The sequence below is a fragment of the Clarias gariepinus genome, chromosome 15, assembly GCF_024256425.1.
Source record: "Clarias gariepinus isolate MV-2021 ecotype Netherlands chromosome 15, CGAR_prim_01v2, whole genome shotgun sequence".
NCBI lineage: Eukaryota > Metazoa > Chordata > Actinopteri > Siluriformes > Clariidae > Clarias > Clarias gariepinus.
In genome coordinates, this window is record NC_071114.1 from 7498052 (window position 1) to 7513505 (window position 15454).

The 15454-nt window shown below is 38.2% G+C and overlaps 1 protein-coding gene across 1 annotated transcript in view; it reads left to right on the forward strand.

Moving 5' to 3' along the window:
- Positions 1 to 15454, forward strand: part of cntnap5l (contactin associated protein family member 5 like) — a 135748-nt gene that overhangs the window by 85293 nt on the left and 35001 nt on the right. The window contains exons 11-13 of the mRNA XM_053513006.1: positions 48 to 154; positions 11627 to 11746; positions 14131 to 14331. Coding sequence (XP_053368981.1) covers positions 48 to 154; positions 11627 to 11746; positions 14131 to 14331 — 428 coding nt within the window. The remainder of the gene's footprint in view (positions 1 to 47; positions 155 to 11626; positions 11747 to 14130; positions 14332 to 15454) is intronic.

Below are 15454 nucleotides of genomic sequence, written 5' to 3' on the forward strand. Positions count from 1 at the left end.
CATGTACAGTACGCAAATCTCATATTTATTTGGTCTTACTTTGTCAGGTGTGTGCCTGATTTCTGTGAACATGGAGGAGTTTGCTACCAGACTTGGGACCATTTTTACTGCAACTGCTCAGGAACCGGCTACACGGGCATGACCTGCCATAACCGTGAGTTCAACACAACCCTGAAACAGTAGCACGTTTTTCCAAGTCTTAACCAAATGATCCGATGGATGCTGATTTGATAAGATGTGCATGTACAGTATTTGGGTGAAAAAGTATTTGCCCCTCCCCCTTTTTTTGTTGTTATTTGTCACACTTAAATGATCGAGAACATCACGCACATTTTAATATTACACAAAAATAACCTGAGTAAATACGCTTTAATAAAAAAAACCCAAAAAATAAAAGATACTTTGATGATCTGAATCATTTTCATAAAAAAAAACACTGTACATGCTCAAAGCATTTAATCAGAATATAACTGTATAACTGACATGTGCAAAGCAGTTCTGCTCACTGCGAAGGCTTTCATCTACCAGGAATATAACAAAAGTATATAACAAAAGTTTCGACAACTTTGATGTTTGGTAATTCTTACCTAAAGTGGGAAAATCTTTCCTCCCATAAAAACGTCATGTTGCCAAGTGTTACTCCAACATGGGGCAAACAAGTGCAGAAATGATATATGTCTTCCATTTAGAGACATTTTGACTAATAATTACTTATTAAATGGATTATCAAAGGATGACACACCCCTCTACTTCCTACTGAAAATTCATTTAGATCAGACCGGAGCGGGTCAGAGTGTTCCAACTTTGGTGTTTACACGATGCATTTTCATTCCAATTGCGCTATTATTCCCAATATTAGTGGAATATCAGTGTCCATACTGTGATAGTTATGACCGCACTTTAATAATGAACATCATGTAATTCAACTAAAGTGCACATTTAGATTTAGTTTGAAGTGAAATTTGTTTATATATATTTTATAAAGTATTATATAAATATATATTTATTAACTTTCACATCTATCCCAAAAGCTACTTATTGTGTACCTACTGGCCTGATTCATAAAATGTGCAAAACTCAATCACACATTTAATGTGTGATATTGTGGTACATGTAAAAACTGTTTATTTTATCTGTGAGAAAGAGCTTTAAAAAAAAAAAAAAAAAAAAAAAAGAGCTTGTGTGTGTGTGATCTAGGTTTTAAATGGGACACTGCAAAAAAAAAAAAAAAGACAATTTAGCAAGTAAAATATTTTTTAATCTAGTCTATAAACTGAAACACTGGCCAATTAAGTGTTGGTTAAATTTGACCAACCTGGTGGCCAATCTTCATTGATTGCACATTCCACCAGTAAGACCAAAGTGTGAAGGTTTAATTATCAAAGTAATAGCACAGTTTTGCAAGCATTGAAAATTTTGGGCTGTGGACAATGTGAAACGTGTATTATTCTTTGATGAGTCCACATTTACTGTCTTTCCCACTATCACCCATACTGTGGCATGCCCAAAGTGAAGCATGGGGGTGGATCAGTGATGGTTTGGGCTGCAATATCATGGCATTCCCTAGGCCCAATACTTGTGCTAGATGGGTGCGTCACTGTCAAGAACTACCGAACCATTCTGGAGGACCATGTGCACCCAATGGTTCAAACATTGTATCCCTAAGGCAGTGTTTTGGAGGAGCGAATCAGGAAACGCTTTCCTCCACCAGCATCACATAGTGACCTGGCCACAATTATGCAAGAAGAATGGCTCAAAATCTCTCTGGCCACTGTGCAGGACTTGTATCTGTCATTCCCAAGACGAATTGATGCTGTATTGGCTGCAAAAGAAGGCCCTACACCATACTAATGAATTATTGTGGTCTAAAACCAGGCGATTTTAGTTTCACACCCCTTTATATATATATATATATATATATATATATATACACACACTATGGTCAATTTGGAAATGTCAATCAGCTTAATTAGAATGTTTTTGGACTGTGGGAGGAAACCAGAGTACCTGGAGAAGACCCACCAAGCACAGGGAGAACATGCAAACTCACACACAGACCCGAGTCGGGAATCGAACATGGAACCTGCAGGTGTAAGATGAAAGTGCTAACCACTACGCCACTGTGCTACCTAAACAAACCAAATATAAGATTATTAGGCTTATTTACTCAAATGTTATTAAAATTGCAAGCAAAAAAAATCTTGTTCTATTGTCAGATATTTTTGCTTCTTTCAAGATTTTTTTTTTTTTTTTAAACTAAAGAAATTATATGCCAACATTTTTGTAAAATTAACAATTTGAATCTTTGAATCTTTAGACATTTAGCTAAGGCTCCAGTGTGCCTTTTGTTCTTTGGGTTGGCCCAATTAGACTTTCTTTCTGTTTTGGCCTTAATATAAAAAGATCCCCTTCCCTGTATTTGACCTTTTTACAATTTTGCATGCTATATCAACAAAACATGCAGAATTAGCTAGCAGCAAACTGGTTGTTTGTCGAGTGGTAAGAACATGGACAACTATACAGCTCTGTGCATTTTGTACATGTGGTACACTCCCTTGTGGTTCTTGTGTTATCTGAAGGCAGACAACACCGCTGTACTGTAAGCTCCTGCAGACCTCATCATGATGTTCTTGTTACTGGCTTTTTTTGTTACTCATCATGGTCGAATTTCGGGTTAAAGTTTGGAGCGAAAATGTTGATCATGCGTCACATTAATTTGACTTTATCTGGGTGTGTTGGTCTGTGACTTTTTTCTTTACATTCATATTAAAAGTCCAGTTTTAGTCCAAATAACAATCATTCAGAAGAGAAGTAAACTAAAGAGAGTTTGAGTCAGACTCCCTTTGGGGGACCCTTTGACCTCTGTTAACAGGTTATAAATAGTAAAATATGGCATTTTTAAAAATGATCAGTCACTCCATAGATTAGATAGTTAGATATTTTCTGATGCCGTTTCAGGAAAGCCTCAGTAATGTCTAAAAACGTTAGAGAGAAATGCAGACTGATCTTGGACCCCAACTGTACTGGCATCTTAGTATCTTACGTGTGGCAGGTTCCCCTTAAATCACACATGTATTCTCGCTCAGAGACTGACAAATAATTATATTGAATAAAGATGAGCATTCAGCCACATCCTAACCTCCTGGCAGAGGTGACCAGGAAATATGTTTTCACCAGAAATATGCTGTCACAAAAGCCCTTGAACCAAATATAACCTGCCCTCCCTCGGTAATTCTTGGAGTGTGTTTAGTATACTGTGACATTACTGTATGTCAGTTGCATTGAGAATGTTTAGGCGTCTAAAAAAATGGTGTTTTTTGGAAGCAGAAGTTAAGCTGTTTGATAGTTTATTCCAACTTGCATTGTGCCTGAGAGATAAACAAACCAATAATACCCAAGAGTAGGCAGTTCCTCAGTACAGTATACTCTTCCCACTCAGTCTGTTAGGCAACACTGTGGTGTGGTTCAACATGGAGGATGTGGTGCCTAAAAACTTAAAGCAAGCAGTGGCTATTATATGGAAATATGCAAAGATACGATTGACAGATTGCAGAAGCACAACATATTTGGGTAACCTTACCGAATACCGTGCTGAATTCCAGGAAACGCGAGCGCACATGAACATCGCCACCGACAATAAACAGCACTGAAATCAACAAACGCGGTGAAAGGCACCCTAAGAAGTGTTACGTATGTTCAAGGATAGATTTTTAAAAACTCATGCATGTTCTTATTTCAGAAACATTCATTTGCAGTTTTTTGGTTATAAAAACTTGGCTCTGTTCAGTAACAGTTTAATGTTTTGCCCGTCATTATATACATAAAAATGTAATAAAATCATGAAGGTATCTTTTCTAGATTTCTCTACAAGTATGCCGGTGGTGTTTACAAGTATACAGTGGCTCTCTTCTAATTACAACATGATTCTTAATGTAGTTTCAATGCCACTTGATGATGTTGCGCCACTCTGTTTTGTGTAGTGCTGCACAATTAATCGCGTAGAGATTGAAATCGTGATAGGGACCCGTGCAATTACCTAATCGCAAGAAGGTGCGATCTGTTAAACATAATGTATGCAAGGTACTTTGCATACTAATTCATGCAAAGATTTAAATATAGTATACTAAACATGACCTGTGGACTCAGAGACTTATGCTAAAACTGTCCAGATAAATACATTATAAATCAGTGCACAGAATTTTAATATACAGTACTAAAATTCCCGGACACACCTTCTTATTCCAGATTCCTTTAAATACATAATACATAGTACAAGTATTGTGGTTTAAATACACAATGTTAAATAACCCCAATGTAAATTATGGGTAAATTGTGGGTTGTTTTTCACAAGTGCCCTCTTTAGTGCAACTCGAAATTCTTATTGATTTCAAATCTCCCGAAACAAGTTCAGTACTGTGTGTTCCACATATGTGGCGGCGCTATGGTTCAGCGGTTAGCACTGGTGCCATGCGTCTCCGGGGTCCGGGTTCGATTCCTGCCTCGGGATTCTAATCTCTTGCAACAGAGTCCACTTTGTTATTTGGAACCATCTTGGATGGTTTCCCCTCAGTACTCCAGTTTCCTTCCAAAGACATGCAGATAAGACTAATTGGCCCAAATTGCCTAAAGTGTGTAAATTTTGACCAGAGGTCCTACTACGGTTATAAAATGGGAATAAATACAATAGTTATCACCACTGGCCTCCACCGTCGCTAGTTAGATTACAGAAGATCATGCATACATTTCATTTACTTTTTCAGAAAAAAGAAGTATGATTTTAATTGGTTTTACATTATGCAATGCTTTTGCTCATTGTCATGATGGGTGTCTATAATCCTGTCTAAAGTGCTTATAGATTGTTGCTCACTGTGGCCTTAGAGCAGTGTCAGACATCTAATCATAGACACTTTGAATTAGCCAATGAACATAATCCATCAGTCTATTCCGATACCGTTTTGTGAAATGTATAAAAATTCAGGGTGTTTTTTTTTTCCACTGTCCAGGTAGAGATTAAATATTGAGTTGAACAATATAGTTGTATATATCAAATAGAAAATGATTTACTCCTTCACTGAACAACAAAAGTGAATTACACAATGTACCCTTACATGGCAATTTATCTCAGCAGAGTATAGGGTCAGAGTTGAATTTGAACAACCTTTAACTTCTAATTTAAATAAAAAGAAAAAAAATTGTGGGTAACAAAGAAAAAAAGTGGGTGAGAATAATTGATCATCACAATGTACCTGCTTCTATTAAAAAATCATTTAGATGACTTACAATAGAGCCACTTTATTATATGAATATTGGTTTTCAACCATTTGGGACCTTGTGTTTACTGTCACACTGACTAAAAACGGCATGGAATTTGCCCGTCTGATGTAAATTTGAGCCTTTTCTTTTTAATTACATATGGTCTTGGAAACACCAGGGAACAACTGGAAATCCTCAGAGGTAGATAATGCCATCATGGTCAGTTACCCTACCTCAGCTACATCCTTAATTGGTCTCAACTGGAGTGTGTTTAGCTATTGCATTTGTCTACCTGCCTATGATATTGTATACAAAGTTATTTGCTAATATCCTAGAAGCCTAATGTCAAAGTATTAAAAGTATTATGCAGTATTGACCGGACAGTTACTGAAGATTAATAAATAAACAGTGTAAACGCATTGTGTGGATCATTATACTGTATGTTCCCTCACCACTGCACACAAAAAAAAGGAAATACAGAAGGGGTTTTATAGCCGGCATAAAAATATTCTGGAGCTCTGACTTTAATCCAAGAGAGAACCTGACAGAATTCAGCCTTTTTTTTTTATTTTTTTATTAAAATTCTGCCAGGCTGTATTTGAAATTGAAGATTGAATTCTGAGAAAAAAGTCAAAACTCTGAGATTAAAGTCAGAATACTGAGGGGAAAGTCATAATTCTATGAGAAGAAAAGTTAGAACTTTGGGTTTAAAGTCAGTATTTTGAGGGAAAAAGTGAGAAACATTGATGGTGAGGAAATTAGGGGGAATTATGAAAACATAAAGTCTGAGTTCCAAGTTTAAAGTTAAAATTCTAAGTTTATAGTCAAAATTCTGAGAAAAAGAGTTAGATATAACAAATTGGAATTCTGAGAAAATTTTTAAAAAACAATGTCAGCTTACTGAGAAAATGTATTTTAATGTAAGATTAAATTCATGGGCGCTGGTGGCTCAGTGGTAGGTGTTTTGCTCCCACGCGGAAGGCCCGGGTTCGATTCCCAGCCAGTGCCCAAACCCACCAGCCACTGGATGCAGTGCCGGTCCCAAGCCCGGGTAAAATGGTAGGGTTGTGTCAGAAAGGGCATTCGGCATAAAAAACCTTTGCCAAGTTGTAGTGCGTACTGGGTATTCCGCTATTCTTGCCAGGAGCAGCCGAAAGACTAACAACATATGTAAGATTAAATTTAGAATGTTAAGGAAAAAAAGGTTTAATTATGAAAAGAACAAAACTTCCAAGTTAAAATTTTGTCTTTAAAATTGGTGGTGGTGTAGTGGTTAGTACTGTCGCCTTGCACCTCCAGGGTCCGCAATCGACTCCCGTCTCTGTGTGCATGGAGTTTGCATGTTCTCTCCGTGCTTGATGGGTTTCCTCCAGGTACTCCGGTTTCCTCCCACATCCAAAGATATGCAGGTTAGGCTAAATGGCGTTCCCAGATTGCCCATAATGTGTGAATGAGTGTGTGAATGTGTGTGTGCCCTGTGATGGAAGTGGTCAGATATATGGAATTTTGACAGGTTGTATCTGAGATCAAAGTCAGAAGTCTGGAAAAAAAATCTGAATTCTGAGACGAAAGTCAGATTTATGAGAAACATTAAAATTCTAAGAACTCAGATACATTGTTTACGGTGGTCCCAATACTCTTCCATAAATAATAAAAAGCATCTTGCTCTTGATTTTTTTTATTTCTAATAAAAAGGATCCCAGTCCAAAGCATACCTCTAGTCAGGGTGAAGCTTTCTGGCAACAAATACTACCCATATCCATATTTCGTATTTTTAAATCATGTATAAGTACTAGTAAAAACTTAATGATTTTTAGTTAGTAAAAATAATAATTATTATATATTTTAATATACGTAATTCCCAAACTGGTCATGAAACACTGTGCCACACAGTACAGTACAGTACATATAGCTTATCCAGTTGGATAAATGGTCTGTCCTTGACCCAGTCATAGCAGACACCTACAAATTCTTAAAAATGAATCGTGTTTACTTTCCCCAGCCTTAAATATCGAAAAATATAGTGAAAAATGATGACAGCAAAAATATCTGAAATTGGAGTGACCAAGGGTAATAAAACAGGTTCTACTGTACAGTATGTATCGACCCTTTTTACATCCAGGAAATGGTCAGGATTTCGGTGAGTGGCGTGCAGTGTGTAATCAGCAGTGAGTTAGGGTTTGTCCTTCTGTTCCTAACTTAAAACACATTGTGAAAGTGTACCTGTGAATGCACCGTTTTTACCATTTGTCAGACACTTATTTAAATGAGGTGACATCTGCCATATTTGGGACGTGATGAATAGAAAGACAGGTCTGTTTGTCTGTTTAATTGTGTCTCAGCAGATGTCTATAACCTCAAAGCATTTAAAGGAACGAGGCATTTGAGTCGTAGAAACAATTAAACTACAGGAAAAAAAACGACAACATCTTGGCAAATTGTCAAACCTTATCTCGATCTCAGGAAGTGACTGTGCAGCAATTTAGCGCGGAGTAAAGACCAAAGACAACGCAGTGCTGAAGAACCTTTTTCCCCTCTCTTTCAAGCACATTGTGCCTAAAGGATGATTTTAAACTTGTCATTGCATCTCATCACCATGAACAGAATTTACTTAAGGGTTCATAAAATATAAGCTTGTTTAATAAAATATAAGGTCATTTCTTGAGCTTGTAGAGATAAAGTACATGTCTATAGATTTGACAGTTAACCGTAAACTACAGTACCTATTGGCTAAGACAGTTAAACTTTAATAACCATAACCAAAAAGTAAATACATTATACACAGTGTATGTCAAAAAATTAAATATGATAGAAAAGCATCTTTTTTTGTAATTAAAAAACAAAAATCAAAAACAGCCACAGTTTTTTTATGCATGACCTTCTGTGTTCTGCCCTCCTTGTTAAGGGTGGCGATGATCTTCTGCACATTCGGGTGATTGCGTGCCCCATAGCTGTGGTTGTGTTTACTCAACCTAGTCCGAGAGATACACAGTATTTATACTCTCTAAATAGTAATTCACTCAAAATGAAATAATCAATTATTTTAAAATACTGGAATGAGCTCTAAAGGCTGATTTACACACCCTGAACATACCCTACAGCGCATCTCGAAATGCATCTCCTCAAAAAATGTAACTGCAACGAAGACAACGTTTGTGATCGGTACACCTGATAATGTTGCATCTTCAAACTCTTCTTCTTCTTTTTTTTTTTTATCAACTGTGCACACAGGTTATAAAAATTAAGTTGATAAAAAAGTAAAGTAGTAAAATCTTACTGCTGGTTCTTCTCTCTCTGTTATGTGAATCACTTTGATTTAATACAAACATATTTTGAACTCGGACTGAGATATGTGGTAATCCTTCGATTTTTGTCTGTTATTTTTGAGAAGCTTTTTCAATAGTCTCTGGATATTTCAACTTTCTGTCAGTAAATGAAGATTGCATGAAAAAGCTCTGGGTATGGCTTAGTGGTTAGCACGGTCTCCTTGCACCTCCAGGTTCCAGGTTCGATTCCTGCCTCAGGTCTGTGTGTACAGTATGGAGTTTGTTCTCTCCGTGCTTGGTGGGTTTCCGCCGGGTACTTGGGTTTCCTCCCACAGTCTAAAGACATACAGATTAGGATTGACGTTCCCACTGCCTCCTGCCGTAAATCTTCTGGGTTAAGCTCCAGGCTCCCCCGTGACCCTTTATCCCGTGATAAAGCTGTATAAAAGATGTGTGAGTAAGTAATGTAAAAGAATTAAATGACTGTTGCCTAAAGGAAGAGAGAAAAAAGAACATTAGTTTGTTGCAGTTTTGTTTGGGATAATAAACCTTATTCATGTTCAGCCAGTCAGCATTTCAAATAAACCTACCAGAGAGTGGTGAAAGGACTACGCACAATGTCATAGAATCCCCACTGCCAACTATAGGTTTTGTAGTGTATTTACAACACGAAATAGACACAGAAATGCAGAAGAATAAATGAAGAATAAAAGCCCACAATGCCATAGGCCACTTGCAAAGCCTATAAAAAAAAGCCTAACAAAAAAAGGCTTGAACATTATTTATTTGATTTGTAATGAATCACTTTTTAAATGAAATTGTGAAAAAATAAAACGCTTCCCTGATATTCAAATATTTAGAGATGCATTATACAGTGGTACGTCAGCATACCGGCTTTCGGTCACGCGTACTTCCAGTCTCATGTACTTCTGGTCATGCATACATGTACATTCGGTCGTGCGTACTTCTGGTCGCTGATCAAAACCTGTTTGCGTCCGTGAGCGAAGCGAGTATATATACATATTTTTGTTTTTTTTTTGTTTTTTTTGTCTTTTTTTTTTTTGTTGCAAGATTTAGTGAGGACATAGCACCATGTGTCCCAAGAATACCATCAATGATGATAGCAAGAAGAAAAGGGAGTCACTTTCAGTTGTGTTTTTATAGCAGACGGGGACAAGCGGAATCATAAATTAATAGGATAAGTGAGGTTAAGTGTCTATTTCTTTAATATTTAACTTTACATGTCTTTTCTTAATGTTTTGATTGTTTTTATATGCACAAAACAAAAAACAACTATGGTTATAGTGTCGGGAAATGGGTAATATTGGTGATATTTTTAGGTGGCGTGAATTCGATTATCTGCATTTATATTATTTCCTATGGGAAAATGCATTTCACAATATGAAATTTCACCTCCGTAACAGATAAAATTTGTCTGCCGAGGTATACAGTATATTTGAAACTTTGTACTATCATGCTGTCTAAAAACATTCCTAGTGGTTGTGTTGATGATTTTCTGCAGTGCTTTATTGAAGCGAGATGTCAGAAAAACTGTAAACCTTGTTTATGAAGTTTCTGGCTGCTGGATCAATTTTCAATCCTGGCAAAAATTAAGCTATTTTTTAAGTATGGTGCACTGATGTGTTTCTCAGCAGCGTTATCCAAGTGATCATGGATTGTAATGGTAAATTTGCAACTGACTTTCTTCAATGACCGATGCGTTTCATGCAGTGACAGTGTATGATGTGAGTAAAGATGCGACTCCTATAAGGCAGGATCAATATTTTGGGGCAGTTGTACAGCAGCTCAGTGGGTTAATGTTTTCGGTTACTGATCAGAAGGTTGGTGGTTCAAGCCCTAGCCCCAGCTGGCTGCCATTGGGCATGTACAATTACCATGTCTGCTCCAGGGGTGGCATATCTTAGACCCTGCACACTATGACCCTAGCCCCCAAACTGGGTTATGCAAAGAAAAGATAGTCTATGTGCAGTAATGTGTATGCGGCAAAAAAAAGCTTAACATAACTGTTGCCTTTTGTTCACTAACAAACTCTGTTTTAGGTCACTTAAAAACAAACTTTTCAGGAAACTTTCTAGGGTGAAGATGTTTACAGACTCCATTTTCAGTGTCGACCTCAGCAGTCAAATTTAATCCGTTATGGAGGTGAAATTTTATATTGTGAAACGCATTTTCCCATAGGAAAAAATATAAATGCAGATAATCCATTCCAGCTACCCGAAAATATAACCAATATCACCAATTTCCAGCATTATAATCATAGTGTTTTTTTTCCATATAAAAACAATCAAATATTGTATATTTGAACAGGAAAAAAGGGTATTTTTGGCTTGGGAGAGCATGAGAACTTTCTTCAGGCTAATTGGCCAACAGGGGGGCATATCGCCCCCTGTTGGTTTGGCATACTTGGACAGCATGTTTTGCATTTTCACGTAAACAAAGATTTTCTTTTTGTTTGGAGGAAAAGTCTTTTTATTCACTTACTCACTCACTCACTCATCATCTATACCACTTTATGCTGTATTCAGGTTCACGGGGGCCTGGAGGCCCTCCCAGGAGACGTACAGTAGGGCACGAGGCAGGGTACACCCTGGACAGGGTGCCAATCCATCGCAGGGCACACACATACAGTATACACACTCACTCACACACTACGGGCAATTTAGGAACGCCAGTTAGCCTAATCTGCATGTCTTTGGACTGTGGGAGGAAACCGGAGTACCCAGAAGAAACCCACCAAGCACGGGGAGAACATGCAAACTCCATGCACACAGAGACAGGAATCGAACCTGGAGGTGCGAGGCGACAGTGCTAACCACTACACCACCGTTCCACCTTTTCTCATTTATTTATCTCTTATTTATTTACTTTGTGTGGACACAAGACATGTTTTTTAGAAAACCTGCTTTCAGTACACTGGTAAGGTTTCACGTAATTCCACAACCAAGAACTGCATTGTTAGGATGTACAGTATAATGAATAAGCGGTATCAGATAGAAGGTGCTTAGTATAAAATATGAGCTATATAATTTCTTCACCGCTTTCCAACCAAGAATCGATATTTGTTTGTCATTTGTGATCTTTTACAGCAATATATGAGCGATCGTGTGAAGCATACAGAAATACAGCGAATCCTTCTGGTGTTTTCACCGTCGACCCTGACGGCAGCGGTCCCTTAGAGTACACACAAGTGAACTGTACATTAGCAGGTGGGTTACTTTTTACGCTTTGTTTGCCCGGGTTCTGATTTTGATGCATTTGTCATGTATTTCTAGTCACAGGCTGTTAATTAGGCCTGTGAAAATGCCTTGAGAAATCACACGTCTCATTAACTCGGTTCAGCTTGTTTTTTTACACCTCTGCGTAGCTCAACAAGCTCCGCTCCTGCATTCACAGCGAGCAAGTCTGCCACTGAGAGCCATGGGGTAGTGTAAAGGGGGTTGTAGCGGAGACAGAATATGGCAAGGTCATGAGTAAATAAAAGGATAATGCAAAAAAAAAAGAAAAAAAGATGCTTAGGAATGCAGGTGCGTCCGGTGCTCACAGCCTCAGGTTTCTTCAACAATTTAGTGCCCACATGCTTTCTTCGATTTTTGTTTTTTAGTTTTTTACTCCAACTTTTGCAATCTCTCTGTAGGTCAATCGTCACATGATTTCTGCCCTTGGTCATCATTAAGTGTGTAAATGACTTGTGTGTATTCTCCTATATCCAGTCTTACAGTATATCCAGTTTACAGACATTTTCTCTGCATTTATCATGATCTTAAGAGGCATTAAGAAGGTGGGTCGATGTTTAGATATGGAGTGCTGTGCAAAATTATTTTTTGCATTTTTTATTTAGGCTCATCAAAAACCTTCTAACTGAATGCATGAGCCGGTGAGTAACAGATGCAGATGATCAGGCTGGTGATTAGTATACCGGTGATGCTGAATGCTGAGTGGTTGGAACAGATGAGAGGGGAAACGAGGTTGCTGCTGTGGTTGTTACATTAAACAATCAATGTGTAGTTAAATTCTAGTTTTAGGAACGTTGCAGCCTGTCACAGAAAAACATCTGTTCCCATTTTAGTAGCCATTACAGTTAAAAGCAGTTTTTATTTTACCGTTTTTCTTTTTTAAATAAACATATTTAAGGCTCAGGATTGTTCAGTACAGAGTGAAATATCCTTGCATAATAATATGCTTATTTTGAGAGTTGTACATTTTTGCAACATCGTTCCCATATTCCAGTAGCGGTAAAATTTCCACTTTCTAAAAGTAATGATACCTTTTTGTTCTATCTGACATATCCGGAAACCCAGATATACTCACCGACAGGGCTTCCAAATGAGCTCGGTGATTTTTTATTTTATTTTTTTTATTTTAATCGTCATTGACCGGTGCTGTGTTGCCGCTTTGGTTTTAAGGGTTTCAAATTTAATCTGCATCCATGAATTTAATTCAATATATAAAAATAAGAGGAGGTCCAAGACCTTTGCACGATATTGTATGTGAATATATGGACGAGACACAAATAAACCATCCGATAAGGCGAAGCTGAACGTACCTTAATAGGTGTACACAGATGATGACCTGACCAAATGAATCAGGAGGGATAAAGCATTACGCAACCACAACCCAAAATACAGCAAGAGCTGACCTTTAATTTTGAAATTCGACATTCTGCTCTGTGTAGGCAGGAACGCAGGTGCATCCAGTGGACTGAGAAACTGGGGAATATTGCAGCATCCACTGTCAGGACTCATTAGCCATTTCAGCCATCTTGGTTTTTACCTTTTGACATCCCCTCAGCCTCTCTCATCAGACAGCCGGCTGATTTGTCTCTGGGATGAGCCTGTAATACAGCATGTCATCTCACAGGAGAAGAGAGGTCCATTATGTCAGCAGCGGGTAACAATGTAGGTGGAAGAAGGTGGGGGGTGGGGGGTTCTGGGGGGGGGGGTAAATCAGAGAGCATGTTAGCCCGCAGAGACTAGCAGCTTGGCCTCTCTAGACTGATAGCTCCATTATTCTTAGTTTCACTGTAGGCTGACTCTGACTTCAGGAGAGAGCCGGGTCTGCGGTTCCGTGCGCGGATGAGACGCTTTCACTTTCTGGTCCTGCTAAGTTGGTCCTAGGGTTCCGGACATCTCATCTCGTCACTCACGAGACTTTTACGAGCATATACAAATAGAAATCATCTTTTTTAGGCGATGTTGGCAAGGAGATTGTTTCAGAGCCGACCCCAATTACGAGAGCTGTTAGCCACGCTGATTCTTTAAGGCTCAGCAAACAGGCACTCCTGTCCATCACACATGGGGGATTTTAATTTGCATAAAGAAAGGAAGTAAGCACCAGTTCCATAACACTCTTCATTTCACAACCCCCAGAATAAATGACCTTCTGCTCCCTGCTTGATATTCATCAGGAATTTGCATCTCACTTCATCGCGTGGCTAATCTCCTTTTCTCATTCATGTGCACACGTGCGCGAACAAGGGCTAGGTCGAGAGGCTCAAGCTCACAACTGATTATTACATGCAGCCTGTTCTTCATGCGTTTTGCACCAAAAAAAAAATCGATATGGTTCTGTAGTGTTTTGTTTTTCTTCACAGGGGACAGATCGTGGACGGTCGTAGGCCACGATCACTTACAGCCGATTAGCGTTCGAGGTTCCACTCCGAGAAGCCCCTACGTTCTTATTTTCAACTATTCGATCTCGCCGTATCACATCCGATCCTTGGTGGCGTCGTCAGAACACTGCCAGCAGGAAGTGACGTATCGCTGCAGGAAGTCTCGTCTCTTTGACACCTGGGGTAAGTATTGCATTTTTTTTTCAGATTTTATATTACAGACATTTATTGTATTTGCTCATTATATATTTTACAAGGACCGTTTACGTCAACCTTTCGTAAAGACAACGACAGTTATAGAGGACTTCAAACACATGATGAGATGAGACTCTTAGACCAAGGTGACTTGGAGCTCACTGCAGTCGTTCCTGTGGATGTTCGGCGAGTGGAACGTCTTATCTTTGAAAATCGTCAGATAACTTGTCACCAATAGTGAAGGACACACAACACTCGCACCAGCACCACTTGCACATTACAGGATCTCAGATAAGAGTTATCATCACATTGCATGGACAGTCCCGATCTCATGAAGTCATTTTCACATGTTTGGGTTGTTAGTGGAGTTCCTGGGAGGCCAGCGTTTCAAACCAGCAGTCTGATCATGGGTCTGGCGCACTGAGAAAACGTTCTACCTTGATGGTGTCCAAGCACTAGTGAAACACTGGGATAAGTGCATTAGTGTAGAAAGAGGTTTATATATATAGACATAAAGAGAGTTTTTACTCTCATAACTGTGTTCTTGTACAGTACAATCAAAAGACCCAGTTCGACTAAAACACCTTCAACTTGTACTTACTATAAGTATGGTAATAACTATTTACAAAATTATAGCCTTTTACAGAATTTCACTCTGTATGTAATAAGCATTAGTTACTACAGGTTCCAATATTTCTCGGCACAGCCTGGAAAAACAGATCACTTTATTTCCAGAATGCATTATTAAAGAAACTCTTGCAACATACAAATCTAATATTGTTCCTACAGCTTTGATAATAAATTAGTCTGCGGAAATAAATCCAGTAATTAAGCACATCAGATTGCTTATGCAGTAGGTGTGTAAAAAATGCACAATTTTAGTCCTAGGAACTTACTGGGTCTCGTTTTCTTTTGCTCCCAACACACTCGATCCAGCTCATGAAAATGTTCTTGAGAAGTGTTAGGCAAAGAGGAAGTGTGAAACTATGCTTACGGCTTAAGGTGCATTAGTTTAAAAAAGTTATTCATTCATCTGTGAAAATCAAATTAACTGAAAATTCTCCATTAAATAAATTAACTTTAAACTTTCAAAATTTACTTTAAAAATTTA